The sequence below is a fragment of the Taurulus bubalis genome, assembly GCF_910589615.1.
Source record: "Taurulus bubalis genome assembly, chromosome: 11".
Classification (NCBI taxonomy): domain Eukaryota; kingdom Metazoa; phylum Chordata; class Actinopteri; order Perciformes; family Cottidae; genus Taurulus; species Taurulus bubalis.
Window position 1 is genome coordinate 8,083,492 of NC_136599.1, and position 17,619 is coordinate 8,101,110.

At 42.3% G+C, this 17,619-nt stretch overlaps 2 protein-coding genes across 2 annotated transcripts in view; one reads left to right on the forward strand and one right to left on the reverse strand.

Moving 5' to 3' along the window:
- Positions 1-9,225, forward strand: part of camta1a (calmodulin binding transcription activator 1a) — a gene marked incomplete at both ends in the record, with an annotated part of 112,390 nt that extends 103,165 nt beyond the window's left edge. The window contains 13 exons of the mRNA XM_079225619.1: positions 716-900; positions 1,088-1,278; positions 1,373-1,451; positions 1,608-1,956; positions 2,063-2,538; positions 3,346-3,524; positions 4,202-4,445; positions 5,344-5,415; positions 5,617-5,637; positions 5,770-5,969; positions 6,604-6,678; positions 7,075-7,105; positions 9,193-9,225. Coding sequence (XP_079081745.1) covers positions 716-900; positions 1,088-1,278; positions 1,373-1,451; positions 1,608-1,956; positions 2,063-2,538; positions 3,346-3,524; positions 4,202-4,445; positions 5,344-5,415; positions 5,617-5,637; positions 5,770-5,969; positions 6,604-6,678; positions 7,075-7,105; positions 9,193-9,225 — 2,135 coding nt within the window. The remainder of the gene's footprint in view (positions 1-715; positions 901-1,087; positions 1,279-1,372; positions 1,452-1,607; positions 1,957-2,062; positions 2,539-3,345; positions 3,525-4,201; positions 4,446-5,343; positions 5,416-5,616; positions 5,638-5,769; positions 5,970-6,603; positions 6,679-7,074; positions 7,106-9,192) is intronic.
- A 5,281-nt stretch (positions 9,226-14,506) lies between these two features.
- Positions 14,507-16,106, reverse strand: LOC306744130 (urotensin-2-like). The gene is made up of 4 exons (XM_079226715.1): positions 15,994-16,106; positions 15,657-15,782; positions 15,120-15,160; positions 14,507-15,027 (listed from the first exon to the last, which is right to left on the reverse strand). The coding sequence occupies exons 1-4, from the start codon at positions 16,097-16,099 to the stop codon at positions 14,914-14,916; spliced, it is 387 nt and encodes a 128-aa protein (XP_079082841.1). The 5' UTR covers positions 16,100-16,106; the 3' UTR covers positions 14,507-14,913.
- Between the last annotated feature and the right edge of the window lie 1,513 nt (positions 16,107-17,619).

Genomic DNA, 17,619 nt, shown 5'->3' on the forward strand with positions numbered 1-17,619 from the left:
TACAGATTGATTCTGTACTGGCAGCTTCTTCGTCCTGCTACCATACGGCTCATGGACTCCGTGGCCATGATTGAGTGTACTTAATCAGCTGGAGAGGGCAAGTCAGCTGTACACTCCCCTCCAGAGCATGTCTGAAGCCCTTTGTGAAAGGGTGGACACATTTAACATGCCCCCACTCATTGGCCAGTCGTTACACCTGTATTAGTCTGCTGGGGCTGTGTTTGAGTGGTGCGGGAGAGATGGCAATAAGAGTTTAGTGATGGCAGCCATTAGCAGATGATTGATGGGCTTTAAAGGTTATTTTAGTCAAGCCAATGTTTTCATGAAGTCAGTGATTGATGCTATTGTTTTCACTCACACTCTGGGGAGATTAATAATGATTATAAGGTTTTTTTTATGTTACAGCTCATCGTAGAAGATTACAGTAACTTTCCATCTCGGAAATGGGCTAATGCATCTGCTGCTAAATGGTTGATTGTATGCCTCATGATGTTAAGCCCCAAGTCACTGCGACAGTCTTATTGCTGCTCAGAGCAACATATTTGGTGCAGCTTGTGGTGCATACTGTGTGATCGTTTGTCTTGTCAGGACACGGGGTTGTTTGTGTGCTGGTAAAAGCAAAGACAGCCATTTTTTTGTATTTGTTTTATTTTTGCACACTGAATGCTACTTGTGTGCTGACGTGTTCTTCTTCTGTGTCCCACTGTTTGCCTAGATAACCAGTTCAGAATGTCTATCCTGGAGCGCTTGGAGCAGATGGAGAGGAGGATGGCAGAGATGGCCAGTCACCAGCAGTCGAGCAGTGCAGGGAGTGGCGGAGCTGGGGGAGGAACAGGGGGAGGGGGAGGAGGAGGAGGGGGAGGAGGCGTAGGAGGTGGAGGCAACAACAGCCAGTCACAGGTAAATAAAAAAAAGCCACATCAAGCTCCTCATATGTTGTGCATAGAGACGTGCATGTGACAGTACACAGCAAGCACATTGGGTTTTGTCATCATCGATTGACATAAGTACTGTATGGAACATAATTGTGTGATTTTTGTTGTTGATAAGGAGAACCAATAATGATCTGCTCCTCTGTGTGTGTAAGTGTTTATCTGGTCAGGCCAGCAGCTCCTTTGAGAGTCGTGTCGTTGTGGTCTGTGAGAAGATGATGAGCAGAGCTTGCTGGGCCAAGTCCAAACATTTAATCCACTCCAAGACCTTCAGAGGCATGACACTCCTTCACCTGGCTGCAGGCCAGGGCTATGCCACCCTTATCCAGACGCTCATCAAGTGGCGGTGAGAACAAAATACTCTACATACTGTGTATTAGCATTCTGGTTTGCACACTAAACAGCAATTAGATACTAATTGTTTTCTCTCTTTCGTCCAGCACCAAACATGCTGATAGTATTGATTTGGAGTTAGAGGTGGACCCTCTCAATGTAGATCACTTCTCCTGCACGCCTCTGGTAAGAGAAATTAACATGTTTAAAACAGCATGAGTAAGAAAATCCTAGTTTGTGAGATGAGGATAACCTGTAGTCGCTGTAAACAACAGTCTGGTGCAACCCATTAACTTAAGTTTCCCTTTGCTGCTTTTTCTTTTTTGTCTGTTTTCCATCCAGATGTGGGCATGTGCGCTGGGTCACCTGGAGGCAGCGGTGGTCCTGTATAAATGGGACAGACGTGCACTCGCCATCCCGGATTCTCTGGGTCGCTTACCCCTCTCAATTGCCCGATCTCGCGGCCATACCAAATTGGCGGAATGTCTGGAGCAGCTACAAAGGGAAGAGCAGCAGCAACCAGCCCCTCTACCACCCACAGCTCGCATGTCTTTCTCCCCGACCCCCGACACCCCCACCACAGACAGCTGGATGGTCAGCTGGGCGAACAACAGTGGAGTAGCACCCAGTGGCAAGAAAGGGGGTCCTGCCACCACTACAACCACATCCAGCACTACAAGCCTCAACCCAGGCCAGTAGATTTCTCATACTATACATTAGTGAAGTGGATAGCCTCACATAAGTCACAGCAAGATGTATTACGCAACTAATTATTTCCATGTTGTGTGTTTTTGCAGACTTGAGAAGGCCCAGGTCAGAGCCCTCCAACTACTACAGCAGCGAGGGCCAAAGAGACCTCCCACTCGCTAAAAAACATAAACCCAACCCAGAACTGTTTCAGACTCGGCCCGACAAGGCCATGTCTGTCCCTCTGAGCCTGGAGCAGCAGCAACCCCACAAGCTGTCCTCTGGCCCCAAGAGCCTGTCCTCAGAGGGCCTGAGCTCAGACAAGGGCCTTTCTACAGGAGGCAGCACGGGGACAACCAGATGGGCCTCAAGAGAGAGTTTCTCTAGCAGCGGCATGGGCAGGAAGGCGTTGGGGGTCAGTGGAAGCAGCAGCTTGGGGAAGGAGAAGCTGGTGAGCCGGTTGCGTCAACGCGAACAGCTGGGCATGCTGGTGATGGCTGACAGGGAAATGGCTGATGCAGAACTATTATCCTATCGGGAAGATCTGGAGAACCAGGACTGCCTCACACAGATGGATGACCTGCAGGTGAGAGTAAACAACTGTTTACTCCGTCAGCTAAATGTGTAGAACTTGGCACTAGGACAGCCACAGATGAAAATTATCCAAAACATATTGCTTTTGATTTAAAATGCCTATATCACAGAAATGACAGAAGATAATATTAGCCTTCTGGCAGCTGATGATAAGATACATGGAAAGAAACAATCAAGAAAGAAGAAAATAAGAAGAAGAAAATCGGATGAAACTCCTCAGTTTAGAGTCTTTTTTCTGTGAAGTTCGGTATATATATATATATACCAAACTTATATATATATATTTATATATATATATATATGAAGTATACTTCTGATGTTATGTATCCATATATATATTACTAGAAGGAGGCTGCAGTATGGATATTTTACTGGCACCACTTTGGAAAGTGGTATGCAAATGAATTGAATTGTCACCAGTGACGAAAGCGTGGCCAGATGAGATTCCAATGAGACATAACCGCACCATGCAGCCTCTTTTATGTCCGCCTTCTGCATTAGGTAGGCTGCATGCACCAGGCAACCTGGCTCTGTCGATGATCATCGCTGCATAATAAACTCTCTATTGATCCCCTTCCATAGCCAAGGGATTCTTTCAGCCATCCATCTCAGGCTAACTACTCCTCCAACAGATGAAGTGCTGGATTAGGAATTCATTCCACTCTATTGGCTTTGTCATATGGACAACAAAAAATTGACATGCATGTCTCGATCAAGATAGGTAGTCACTCAACTATATATAGTGATAAACATTAACAAGCTGTCTCTTTCTTTTTTTTTTGCTGTCCCAACAAAACAGGCAAATATGATGACTCTGGCAGAGCACATCATTGAAGCAACTCCAGAGAGAATCAAAAGGGAGAACTTCACGGCAGCAGACTCCGTGCCCCTAGACACGTCAGGGGTCAGCAACACCATGAACTGGCTGGCCAACTACCTTGGAGATGTGGAACAGCTGCCGAGCATCATACACCTGCGGTAAGGAGCAGGAAGGAAATAGCAGATGCCAGTGTGTGGGCGTGTTTACGGTGTGTGTGTTCTCCCCCACTGCATTCATCCCTTTTTTGCTGTGCTTTGTTACTCCCAGGTATTGTCAACAAAGGTTACTACTTTGTGGGAGTAAAATGGGCAGTAAAAACACAAATACTATGAAGAACACGATTATATGCAGCACTTACTGTAAAGTGCCAGTTTAAGGTCAGAGTGAAAAGTGCCACACACTGTTGAAACAGGACATTTGTATTACGCATCATGCCTCAAAAGATCATTCAAAAATGTAGAACCGTGAAATGTCAATTTTAAAAAGAGAGGCTGTTATATTTAAAAGATGGGCAGTAGCCCAGAATTACTTATTATGCGTGACAGTGTTACCTTTTGGAACTTAATTTACACCCACGACAGTTTGTAGGCAGTACATTTTTATTACTAATTTTAACTAATAAATGCTTTTTGGTTAAATCGCTTATGTGGCATAGATGCAGTTTCAATTTGTTGTGACTTTGATTCCTACATCCACCACTAATGTACTAAAGAACGAAGCTGATCATACATGTAAGTGTTAGTTAGACAGGTGTGGCGTAAGCTTGAATAATCACCACTTCATTCACACACTGAACATACATATAAAAAGCATGTCTGTCATCTCCTTTCCTTAGATCTCTTTACAATGAACCCTTGAACACATCATCCAACCCCAGCCTCAGTCCTGGGGGGTCTCCACTGAGAGAGGGGCCCCTGGAGAGGTCTGCACTCCCGTCCCCAGCTGACTGGAGTGAGTTCATCAACGCCTCCAACAGCAAAGTGGAGCGAGACCTGGCCCAGCTGACTCTGTCAGATCCCGAGCAGAGAGAGCTGTACGAGGCTGCCCGCCTAGTCCAAACTGCCTTCCGCAAGTACAAGGTACAGGCCCGGCCCTCAGGTGCCCTTGCTGTGTGTACTGCAGCCCGCAGTGAAGGGGCTGTTCTGTTAGGACTGGTATTATTAGATGGTTTTGCTTTGGGCTTTTGGAGAGATGTTGAAGGGTTCATTTCTTTATTTGGTTCTAAGCTATGGAGCTCTGATTTTTTTTTTTGCAGTAAAGTTCAGGGTTGTGAATCTTTTGTTTGGGCATATACCATTTCTAATTGTACCTAATGTTATTTACATTTGTCTATCTCTACCTCTTTCTCACTCTCTGTTCCTCGGCTCATATACACATTACAACATAAACAAATATATATCCAAATATGTCCCTGTGGTTTCAGCATGGGAAGGTGCCTTGAGCAGAGCATGGCCTTGCTTAGAGGAACGACTGCACTGTCCCCCGTATCCCTGCTCCAATTAGACACAGTTAAGCTTATGTTCTCCTCCTCTCTCTCTTTGTCTCTGTTTCTCTCTCTAAGTGAGGTGTATGGAGCCTGCTACTGCCTGTTTTTAACTAGCTTCCACACACACCAGTCCTTTTCCCCCTTGCCCGATCCCATTCCTCCACTCGCTACCCCCCCCCCCCCCCCCCCCCCCCCAGCTACTTTTTAATGAGTTTTCATATCACAAACTGTTGGGTGTCGTTTACAGTTTACAGTTAAGCCCGTCTACCAGCTGATACTGAGGTGGACCTTTATCGCTCGACAGTTCACCTCTTCCTCCCAACGGCTCACCTGGGGGCCAGTTCCCCAGGGGGTGGACTCGTGCCGGGGCGGCATTCACATGTCGGCCACGAGGAGACTTCGGGGAGACTTGACAAAGCCACCGATATCCTTTGTGGCAAAACGTAGGTTCCTTTGTGACCTCTGACCTATCCACCTCTACTCTCCAACAGGGGCGTCCGCTCCGAGAGCAACAGGAAGTAGCTGCTGCTGTTATTCAACGTTGTTACAAGAAATACAAACAGGTAGGCACCACAAAAGTATTGACGTGTTTCTGACATGGTCACATGTAATAAGTGCTTATGTTTACGGGTTCCATTGTAATCACTGTATATCATAGTTTTTGGGAGATAGAAATCTACACGAGTGACCTAACTAAATACTCTTTTATAGGATAGTGTATGTTAGTCCATCATTTACAATATTTTCCCTTTTCTGTTTGCAAGCTAACATGGATAGCCTTGAAGGTAAACATTTTTCACTACCAGCAGCTAAATTAATTGCCAAACTTTATTCTTCTACCACAGCGTGAACCCATAGCACTATTGCAGTATTCGCACACAGCAAAGCATGACTCGTTGTCTCGTTCTCATTGGCAGTATGCACTTTATAAGAAGATGACGCAGGCCGCCATCCTTATCCAGAGTAAATTCCGCAGCTACCACGAACAGAAGAAGTTCCAGCAGAGCAGGAGGGCTGCCGTGCTCATTCAGCAATACTACCGCAGCTACAAGGAGTTTGGCAGGCTGAAGCCGCACCACCGCGGGGCCGCTGCTGCCCTGGTGCAGCACAAACTGAGGTAGACACACAGACACATACTGTCGGCCAAATACCGGAATATACTAATCCTGCTCAATACGGCAGGATTATGAAGTGTGTATTCTTAAAAATGATGACTAGATTCCTTAAGTCATTTACTGCAGTGATTGTCAACCACTGTGCCGTGAGAGATCGTCAGGTGTGCAGTGGGAAAATTTCACTTAATCGGTCCCAAAAAATATTATTTAGTCGCCGCAAATCGATGCAAGTCGTTGTTGAGCATTTGAGCCTGCGTTATAGTGGCCGGCCTAGTAATGAAATACTCCTCAATGCCAGTAGGTAGCGCATTAATTACCTACCTTATGCTGTATTATGCTACAATGTGACATTTTGTAACTTTTTCGGTTGCCGCATGATTTTTTTATTGTAGAAAATGTGCTGCGGCTCAAGAAAGGTTGAAAAACACTGATTTACTGTATGCACAGGCACACTTACAGAACGATATAAACACTTCAGGTTATGCATTTATTTAGCTTATTACTTATGATATGTCTTGGAATAGGACCCTCCACATTTTCTAACTGAATGGGACAAGATACAAACTCAAATTCATATTAACAGATGTGTAACCTTTGCAAACAGTGAGACATTATTCTCTTTCTGGTGTTTCACAGAGGTAGTCTGCTCACAAAGAGGCAGGATCAAGCTGCCAGGAAGATCATGAGGTTCCTGCGTCGCTGCCGCCACAGGTAGACCCCCACACTGACTCGCACATGTTACTAACATAGTCATGTATGCATACGTACGCACAGGACTTTACATCGGCTAGATACAAATTTCTCATTCAGATTTAATGCACGGGCTGGTTCATGGTTTAAAAGAATAAACAAATCCCATTGAGCTAATCAGTAAGACTCCGTAGAAACTACCTCTAGTTCCATAATCGTGTCCATCTCTCAGCTCTTCTTTTTACTCGGTGTTATGTGTTTGAATTGTTTTTGTTGGACACATTGGGTGGTAACACCTAAGCTCCACCCCCTCCCCCTCACTGTATTTGGCCCCACCCCACCTGTCCTAGCCCCCTCCCTCACAGTGCCTACTGTGTGCTAATAGCTGTCTGGTATTGTTTTGCTGTTTATGCCAAGCCCCTTGATGGACCATAGACTGTTCAAGCGGGTGAGTGCAGCCTCAGCAACTCAGTTCGTGCCTCCCTCCCCCTCTCTCTCTCTCTCTCTCTCTCTGTTATTCTATATGCCTCTTTCTCCCCCTTATCTCCCTCTCTGTCTCTCACTCTTCAATAATACAATTATCTCCTCCTGAGGTCTCGGCCTTTGCCTTCTCTTCCTCCTTCCCTCACCTTCATTTTCTCTTTTGCTCTCTCTCTCTCTCCCATCCCTCCACCCACCCAACCTCCTTCTCCATCACTGTTGCTTGATGCCTGCTTGCATGAAGGCTGCCAACTGGAGCCACAGGTGGACTGAGAAGCTCAGATTAAAAGCAGAAACCTTTCTTGAACTAACAAAATGCTTATGAATGACAATATCACTGCAACACTTAACAGGCACTTCTCTGACTCTCTTTGTCTCTGTCTTTCTCTCCTCGGGAATTACTTTGTGTTCATATTGTTTGTTTTTTTACTTTTGTGTGGTTATGCAGATAGCCAGTTTGAGAGAACGGGATCTTGTTTTATTCTGTTGCATGTCAAGTGGTGACAACTCTGAGCCTTGCTCTTCTACCTATAGGCATGCTGTGGGCCTGCTGTTTCTCAAGTAGTTGTCTCCGTCTCACTGGCTGTGTGTCCTGTTTCTAGCCACTCGGCAGACTGAGAGAGGGACCCAACCCCTCTAATTTCCATGAACTAAAACTGTGTCAAACTGTTGAATGTATTATGCCCACTGGTTCATCAAAACAAAACGAATACAGCGCGAAAAAAAAAAAAAAACTGGAAACAGCTCAGAACATCATATATTATAGAAGTTTGAGCATTTGAGTATTTTCCCAAACCTGTAACCTCCTTGCTGTTGACATTCATATTTCATGTTTTTACTCCTTTCGGCATCTGCTGTATATATACTGTCCTAAAATAGGGCGCCAGGCTTTCAGAGCAGGTGAGATTGTTGATGTAACCACCTCTTATGGCTCGTCTGCTGTACTGGGATATAGGTTAGGAAGCTGTGACAGCATATAGGTCACAGAACAAAAACAATAGGTTCCTTTGGGACTGAAACACAGAGCTTTAATGGATTCATACCTCCAGGGAGTACTCTAGCTCAGCATGAGAGGACCCAATACACACACACACACTGTATCTAACCGTGTATCTACGTAGTCGTCCACTTTTCTACACAAAAATGTTGCAGTAGGTACCTTCCGCTAAGAATAAGAGAATAAGGTTAAACCCATTACATGATGGCGGTTGATGTGTTAAAATCAATTGTTCCATGTAAAAGCGTACGGCGCACTAGATAGACTACTTTTGCTCATACACTTGAGACGCGTGTCTCTTCTATGAACCCAGCTTCTGGTGGTATTCTTTTGTGAGCTGGCAGACAATGCATTTATGAAGACTTAGAAATATGAGTTGCTTTTTTTCCCCACAAACAGAAATTTTTTTTCTCAGCCTTGAGAGATGCGTTTGGAAGTACTTCTTAGTTCTTTTCGTGTTTTATATCTGGAAGTGACCTAGTCCATGAACATTTAGTGCAATGCTTAATGCTTTTCATAATTAACTAGCTAGATTTAGACTTTAGAAGGACATTTCGAAATTACAATTCTCATCTTTATTTTCAATAATCACAGGAGTAGACGCCTCATGCGTGTCACGTTCTGTATTTAGAGGAAAAGGGTGTTTCAGGGTGCCATGTGTCACTTTGAAATGAGTAGGATTAACTCAAATAATAAATGCAATTATAGTAATTACGATATCATTCCCATATTGTGTTGGGAGCCTTCAAAGTGAAATGCACGACAAGATGTCTTGTATTCATTGTGCCACAAAAGTGCATTTAATACTAATTGTGATAGATTAATATGGTAATGATTCTGTAATCGTGCTATAATTATGTCCTGTTGTTCAAGTTCAATTGGACTTCCTTTCACAGCCAGTAGTTCCTGAGGATCCGGGCCGACGTGATGTTGTCCGGCTGGTTCAGGCCGATCAGTGTGATACTGTTCGGCCTGTGCTCGTCTTGATGCGCTTGTTACTAGAAACCCATGTCGTTGACGTTGTATTTATAGACCTTTGTCTCTCTCTTGTGTTCCAGGGTGAAAGAATTGAAAAGGGCCAGGGAACATGAGACCCCTCAGAAGAGCCCCCTAGCGATGTGACATCACTCTCCTGACTCCTCCTTTCTTTTTTGTTTGTACCCGAGACATTTTACAAGAGAAATGGGAGAAAAAAAAACATCAATGCAAGCACTGCGATTATTACTACTACTGCAGTGTTACTGGTTCAACTACTATTACATGTACAACAGCATTTTTTTCACATATCTATTCTTTCCACTGACTTGATTTTGGTCGGAGAGTGGCAACTTTGGGATTATAAACTAAAAGGGTCGGGGTGGAGGGCGGGGTGTGCAGAACATTTGCTTCATGGCATTTTTTTGCACTTTTTTCATGGATTGCTTTGTCTTTTTTTGGAATATGAAGAGGTTTTTGGACGGTAAGGAGGCGAACGCAGGACATGCCTCAGGAGGTCTGTCAAACAGGAGGACCTCAAGACGTAAATTAAGGCTTCTGCAGAGGATCTCAGAGGATAGGGAGACCGCGCAGAAAAACTCTCTGGGCTCTAATTGTGTTTTAAGTGACCAATCAATTCATTTGAGGAAGGAATTTTTTTAACCAAATATATTGGTCACCCACACACACCCACTTCTATCCACTGCTGTAGATGATATGATATTCAATTTAGCTCAACAATTCCTGCTGTCCCACTGTGCTCTACCCCACCAGTCTGCCCACACGGGTGGAGCTACAAATTGAATGTAGCCGGTTTAACCATGCAGAAGCAGATGGGGGATAAAATATTTTGTTTTTGCCATTTCTTTAAAAAAGAAAACCTATGTTTTATGGTATATATTGTCACTTTATTACTTGAATTTGTTCCATACTGTCCAATGTATTTGTTCCATCATGTCCAATGTATTGGTGATCTGTATCTTCAGACTCTATGTTGTTGAATCCTACCAAGAAGAAAATGCATGACTTCTTGGCAAGAAAAGTCTTCGCTTGTGTGCTTACGGTCTAGTCTTTCAGCCTATCCTCTGATTTTCTTTTTGTTTCCATCTTATCCCCCATAAGTTCTGTCATCTCAGTAATGAAGCTATCCCCGTATCGTCCCGGTTCTTTTGGTTTTGCTTCGTTCAGTTGATTGATCCTCTGAAACCGAACAAGAGAAAAGAACTTGCCTATTTTGTGTTGTAATGGTTATGGTCATGCAGTTTATTACTGTTCTTTTTAAATGAACTTCAGAGCCTGTGAGGGCTTTTGAGGGGAAGATCACATACATTGCCTTGACGTCTTAGAGATTCTTTGAGGGGTCCCTAAGCTTGTCCCAAAATAGGGGTTTGACAAATCCATATTTTTGACAATTGAGCGATTTCTGTATATAAAGAAGGCTGAAAGTACGTAGGAAAAAAACATTTACCCAAAGGGGATTGTATTTTAGAAATATATTATTTTATTCATTAAAAATGGGTCAAAAACAGGTACGAGACAAAAACAGAATATTTGTATAGTTTTGTTTGAATGCCTAAGAAGTATGGTTGTATTGTTTGTATATAGTGTAAATACCTGGGATAAAAATGAGCTATGTGCATGAAAAGTATGAACAGAGTCAAAAAGGGAAAAAACAACAAAAGCAGTAGTGGCTATGCTCTGTAAAATTAAAACTATTTCACTATTAGAGTATTTTATTTTATTTTGATTGTTCTTGAGAAGAACATTTTGCTAAAGCATGATATTATTGCAATATAAAAAGTTTTAAAAAATACTGTATTTAGAGTTAGGAGATGTCTGCATTATCATAAAACAAGTATGGTTATGTTTACAGTTTTTTATTTTATTTGTTTGTTTTGGGCTACCAAGAATTTTTGCCAATGGTGCCAAGGTATGTGAATGCTATATAGCTTAAGAAGAGAATTAAGTTAATTTTTGCAGAACAGATAATCATACAGTGAAATACACACTAGCACTGAAGACCATGAGATCACAAGTGGTCGAGGATCACTAGAACAATAAGGTACATAGATTGCAGAGGGAGTTAAGCAGAATGCATTTAAGTCTGTCATGTCTCCACCATTCCCACAGATAACTGAAGCATTTGACCATCACCGAATACACAGCAGAGTTTACATTTTATTTTTGTTGTCATTGCAAATGGAATGTGTTTTGAGGTATCTTGCCTGAGCTTAAAGATTGGCAGCCTTGTCCATGGTGTTCCTATAAAGCCATCCATTTAATTTGTCTCTGTCACTGAGAAAGATTGAATTCACCTCTTTAACTTTACACTACCTTGCAGCAAGCATTGATTTATCAATTCTTGGCTGATCCCTGTAATAAACTGGTGGAAGGATTTTCCTAAAACAATGTATTTTAATTAAAAGACAACAACGAAAAACACCGTGATCAAGGCTGCCAGGGTCGAAACAGATCATGTATTTCATGTCAAAAGGAACAAAGAAATATGTCTAGTTGAAAAAAATGTGTAGCATAATGTACATGACTGGATTTCTTTGTCAAGCAGCTGAAAACATTTGCAAAATGAACTGTTTCGACAGTCAAAGGTGCTAAACCGATTCTATCCGGAAGGACAGCACTAAAAGTTGTCACTTGCCTCGATGCAGGGTCAATGAGCCAAAATGACTGTAGTAACTTATGTGTAAAACAGTGCACTGGTGCCATTTATTATTATGAGGCATAAGATGAGTCTTATCCATTGGATAATGTATATTATACGTATCTATGAGTATTGATTGGGCTGTAGGAACAATCTGAGAGAGAACATGAGCTGCTGGTTCAGAGGTGCCTGTTGGTTGCTGCCTAATTTCTATAATATATTCCGACCAGAACTACCAGAAAGTGTATTCTGTATCAAAATAATGACATTTGATTATTCAGCCAAGTGCCACTGAAAAACTTGAGTTTTGTTTATTGAAGTATTGTCATGTTTGTCAAATAACTTTTAGGCTACGGTAGATATTTCTCAGATTTATTTCCTTGACTGACTGGTTGTTTTGTTCTTTTCCACACACCTGATATGTAAAACTTTATTTCCCGAGTGTTTATGTAGAAAGTGCCTATTCATATCCTGATCACACAAGCCCAGTGTCAGAATGCATACAATGTACCTGAGGTTGAGAGAATGTGAGAGAACATGGTCACCCACAGACAGTGCTGTATCCTCTACATGAACACACATGATCACCGTCACCTTACACTCACCAAAGCGACAATATGATATCCCCACAGCACTCCAGCTTGTCGACATGCTAAGCTTTACTTTGTGTTTGTATGCCTTCTTTTTTCCGTTTTGTAAAGGGACAGCTTGTTAAAATCACACTTAGATCATGCCACTACTGGGGTTTGTTGCCTTGCATTCATCCTCCTGGTCTGTGGTTAGAATGCATAGCCAATGCAACGTCGTGGCGAAAGGGAGAAGGATTTATTATGCTTGCATGGGTAAAATAGTTAACTGGGTGACCAAACTGCACCTAAAAAAAGCATGCTTATTTTCCTAGAATCTGTAGTCGGATAGACTTGTTATAAAGACTTACTGTTCTGTAAAACGATGAACGTTGGTTTGACGTGTCGCAGAACTCAGAAAGACAGAGGGCATGTGACTGGAGGGCTGACGGGAAACCTACAAAGTGAGCCAGTGATGGATACTCGGTAGTTACCGAAGGTTTTTCATAGCAAAGCATGAGGACAGGATTGTTTTTAGACCAAGCTCAAACTTTTTAGACCTTTTATTCTTTTACTTATTTTCTATTCTTTTCGATTTGATCAGTGTGCTCCCAACTTCAAATAGGACAAATGTACATGGTCGGAGGCCATTGTCACGGTATGTATAGCGAGTATTAACGAAGTGACACACGGTACACACGAACACACGCACAAGACGCAGCACAGCAGCACACATGCAGACATGTCACGGTGTCGGTTTCATTTGTACACTGAGCGGCATCGCTATTCTCCAGGCTGAGGGACAGGTTCACCTCCCTTCTGTATTTTACTCAGGGTGCCAAAATGGGGAGGAGGAAGCAGAGCAGGACACGTGATTCACAGCAGAAGACGCTGAAATCGAAAAGGGAAAACCTTTCGGCCGTGTTCTGTGGTAAAGACAGACGGCTTCAGCGCAGCGATACTGAGGTCTTTAAAATGAATGAATATCAAATAGAATCCATTTCCTCTCAGTAACGTCGATCATTGCAGACACCGGTGGAGCCCCGGAATAAAGTCCTGTTATATATAGCTCATTAAGATAAATGATTTGACTTTCTGTCACAGGAGCCTGTCAAATCATACTATAATTCTGGCCGGTTCTTTAGGCCCTTTAATTTATCTAAGTGACAAAATGCAGAGGGTATTTAAGATTAAGATTGTAGCTATGTGAAAAGTTCACCTGCAAATCTTGTTTTTTACTGCCATTTATGAATGGGATGACAGGTTAGCTGATGGGCACTCTTCATACAGTATTATCAATTTCGAGATGTTCTGTGGATCGACCTGGGAATCTGCCTTTCCTCCTCTTCCTTTTCCCAAGCACCCAAACCAGAGAAAGGTAGGCACATCAGGACAACAGAACAGAATCAGTTTTACAACATATTCCACTTGTGGACACAGAGCAATAAAGAACTATTTTGTGGAGACCTATAGACCTAGTGAAGTTTAAAATGATTGGACACATGTAGTCGACTTACTCTTATGCAAATGCCAGTATTGCAAGACAAGCATTCAGTAGTTTATGGACAGCAATTATATGGCACCCTTTACCGAACTGCACGTTTTCATCAATTCCAAACCAAGAAGAAGAAAAAAATACCCTGCTTTGATAGAAAGTTATGGGTCCTCGACACTTTGCATGTGAACTAGTGTTAGATCTATTTTCCTCTCCTCTATAGCTGTCTTTCTCTCTGTCTTTCCTCGTTATGTGACCCAATTTTTCTCGGCTCCCGACCCCAACCCTTGAAAGTTTCATCTCCTCTCGGTTCTCCTAATGTGTTTTGCTTTCCTCCTTTTTCTTCCCTTCTCTTGTTTGTAAGTTTTATTTTTGTAATTGTGCATGTACAAGCGTCACTGACTCGATGGATATGTTTAAAAAAGAAGAAAAAAAAGAAAAAAAAGATATTTCAGCTGCTGAAGCCATGCAAAACGTTTTGAATTGCCCTTAAAATATGGAAGATGTTTTCTGAATGCTTTATATTCTTTCTGCTGTAAAATAATAAAAAAAGGAAATGAAGAAAACTCGAGGACAACGTTTGCTCAGTCTTTTTGTGCCTGCATGTTTAGCACCAACACCTTTTTGTTTCAAGACAAGACAATTAGCAGAGACAGTATTTATAATACAGTTTTTATTTCTGTTCAACAAACAATACTGTATGACTTTTTACTTCCACATGTATAATACATGTGGTCATATATCAGACAACCGATGACTTTTAACAAATGTGTGCACATGGATATAGTTAAACACAACATACAAGTCATTTCAATAAATCGCCTTAAAGTCCCCAAACAATTTATCTCAAACGTACCTATGGCATTATTAATTTTGTTAACAAATACTGACAGTATGTATGTGAGTGTATATGTGTGAGTGCATGCACCTGGGCATACATGCACTGTATGTGCAGACATGCCACTGCTACATGCATGCAAGATGTTTCTTATATTGTCTGCATGTACTTGTGTGAGTGCAAGATAGTGATTTATGTTTTAGTGCAAGCCCTGTATCTTGTGTGTGTCGCATAATGTAGACTGTTTTAGACGCAGTACTTCCAGAAACACTCAGAATTCCCTGCTCTCTTCCTGTACTGTTTCCGGATGCCCAACACATGGCTGAAAGGATTTAGGAGACTTTGTTTCTCCAATAGGACCTGAAACACAGGATAAAGCAGCAGTTATAAACATTTTATTTACAGCATTATTTTCTTTGCTGTTTAAGGCATTACATTGGTAGAAAGCCCACCTCTCTTTTCATCCCCCTGGGAAACAGGCCTGGTCTGACACCTGAGAGAAATAAAACATGAGATTAGTCTAATATTCGAGATAACGCATGACAGCTTGTTGCATAGAAAATGCTTCATAAAGCACATGGCTGAAACGCGTCCATTTCTGTGGTGACGACTTCATTGCTAGTTGTGTAATTGTCAGGTGTGCACCAGTTATTCTCTAAAAATGTAATGTTTAAATTGGGCACGACAGTTCTTTTGTTTGTATGAGCCATGTCTCTGTGCATGTCAGACTGTTAGGTGGTAGAAGAGTAAAGCAACTACAACTATCCGGTCCTGATCAATACCTCCAGCTGCCTGGTTCTCCAGTAGTACTGCTTGGTATCCAACCAAAGAAAAATGGAGACGATGGTATAATTGTGTGTATCAGTTCAAATTTGTAGCACAATGTTTCTGCAAAAAAGAAACGAGGGGATTTCCCCTAGATAAAAGTGTCTGCGTTTGAGTATGAGCACTTTAATACAAGATGAGCCGAGTGTGTGTGTGTTTCTTACCATCTTTGTTGTACTCCCCAGATATCAGAGTGGAATATCTGAGACCAGTGCCATCCCGGGAAGGGAAGGTTTGCTCGGAGAGAGACAGATCGTCGAGAGAGCCGACTCCTCCGTCCTCGACTGATACTGAGAAAAAAAGAACAACCGCGCAAATCTGGTAACGCACAACTGACAGGCAAAGATTCACGTGATGTACTTTTTCGAGACATTTATTTAGGTAATTTGTCTAGTTTATGCTAACCATTTAGCATTGTATTACAAAAAATGCAAATCAAGTTGCTGAATTAGTGAATTTCTGTGAATAAAAGCTACATAGTGAAGATGACTTTCCACTCACCGGGTCCTGGATAGGGCATCTCCACAGATTCTGTGATGGGGTGGGCCAGCAGTGGGCCAGAGGCCACGAGCAAAAAGGCCCAAGACAGGAGATGGTTACACTTCATCACTACAGGACGCTGTTGTTGGAAGTGGCTCTGATTCGCTCGGTGATCCTCAGGTGGAAAAAAGACTTGTACATGCTCTGTTGGTCCCAACTGGGTTATATACTTCTAGCTGTTGCCTATCCCCCCCACCACCACCCCCGCATGCCACGCAGCAGGCACACACTTTTGCTGGCCAAAACAGCCATCAGCAATATCCAGAGTCCCTTCCCTTCTCAGTGCGATAAATCAACAAGCAGTCACAGGTGAATTATGGTGCCGTGGCCAACGCTTCAAGGTCACAGTCGTGTTTTACCAGCTCTTCAGCTTGCTTGACTGTTTTACTGTCTTTGTAAATGGGATTGAAGCAGGTGTTTCAGATGTCATTCTCAACAACACTCCGTAGGGGAGCAGGTGGAGAAACGGGGCGGCCGAATGACTAATGCTTTTATGCTACCAGCTCATTAAACTCTAGTGCCATTTGAATCCTCTTGACTCAAAGCACACAGAGAATTTAAAAAAAGCTCCACAATTGGAGCTGCATACAATGCGGTGATAATTCCTAACATAAATTGCTTAATTACTTGCACCAGTAACTACTGGTTCAGTAGAAATGCTAAAATGTTGTCGGGCCTTGGAGCCCGTAAGTCATCTGACATTTTAATTTCCCATGGGTCATTGAATCAGATTGATACATGCATAATATTTAGAGGACTTGTTCTGGTGAGATGGTAAACTTGTGCGTTCACTTCCTCTTAGTCATGCAATAAAACACAACTTTATTAGAACGTACAGCATCAGTGAACAAACCTTTCCTGTCAATGGAGACTGGGAACAGGTGGAGAAAGCCACTAAAGAGTCCCATTTTGCACCTCTGTATGTCATTTGTATATTTATTAGAAGTGTGACATCAATGTTCAGTCTCTTGTATGATAATGAGGAGCGACGGAGCCACAGTGACATTTCATTTTATTGCAAGAAGGCCAGACACTCCATTAGGTGTTTGCTTTGTATCATAAAAAGCTATTACAATTTATATTCTGTATTAGTCAAGGCCCCGTGGCCAATCCCAGTTTATTCAAGCCTCTGAACTAAATGGAGTCTCCTCCATGCTTTGAGGTTTATCTTGCTGTATACGGGGTACTCTTTTACAATTTTATGGGGAATCTAGAATTTCCGGTACAGGTGTTTTGGAAGCAAAATGGACACTCTTCTTGAGATTCATACAATATAAATTGGATCAGTGTGAAAAGAGCAGAGTGGACTGAACAGTATCTGGACCATTCGCCGTAAACAAAGTTTAGAGACTAAACTTAACTCTGTGTGTATTTGTTAAGAATTCCTATGGAAATACTTATATATTTGAGTACTTTCCCTGATATATGAAATAAATGAGTTACTTTCCGAAAAGTAAGTGTCTCGGTATAGAAATATTTCAATAGAGAAGTCTTGCTTTCAAAATGTTAATTATGAATGAGAACAAGTATTTGCAGTAAAATATGCTGATGGAGCAAAAGTAGTGCAAAATATGACAAACTGTCCCA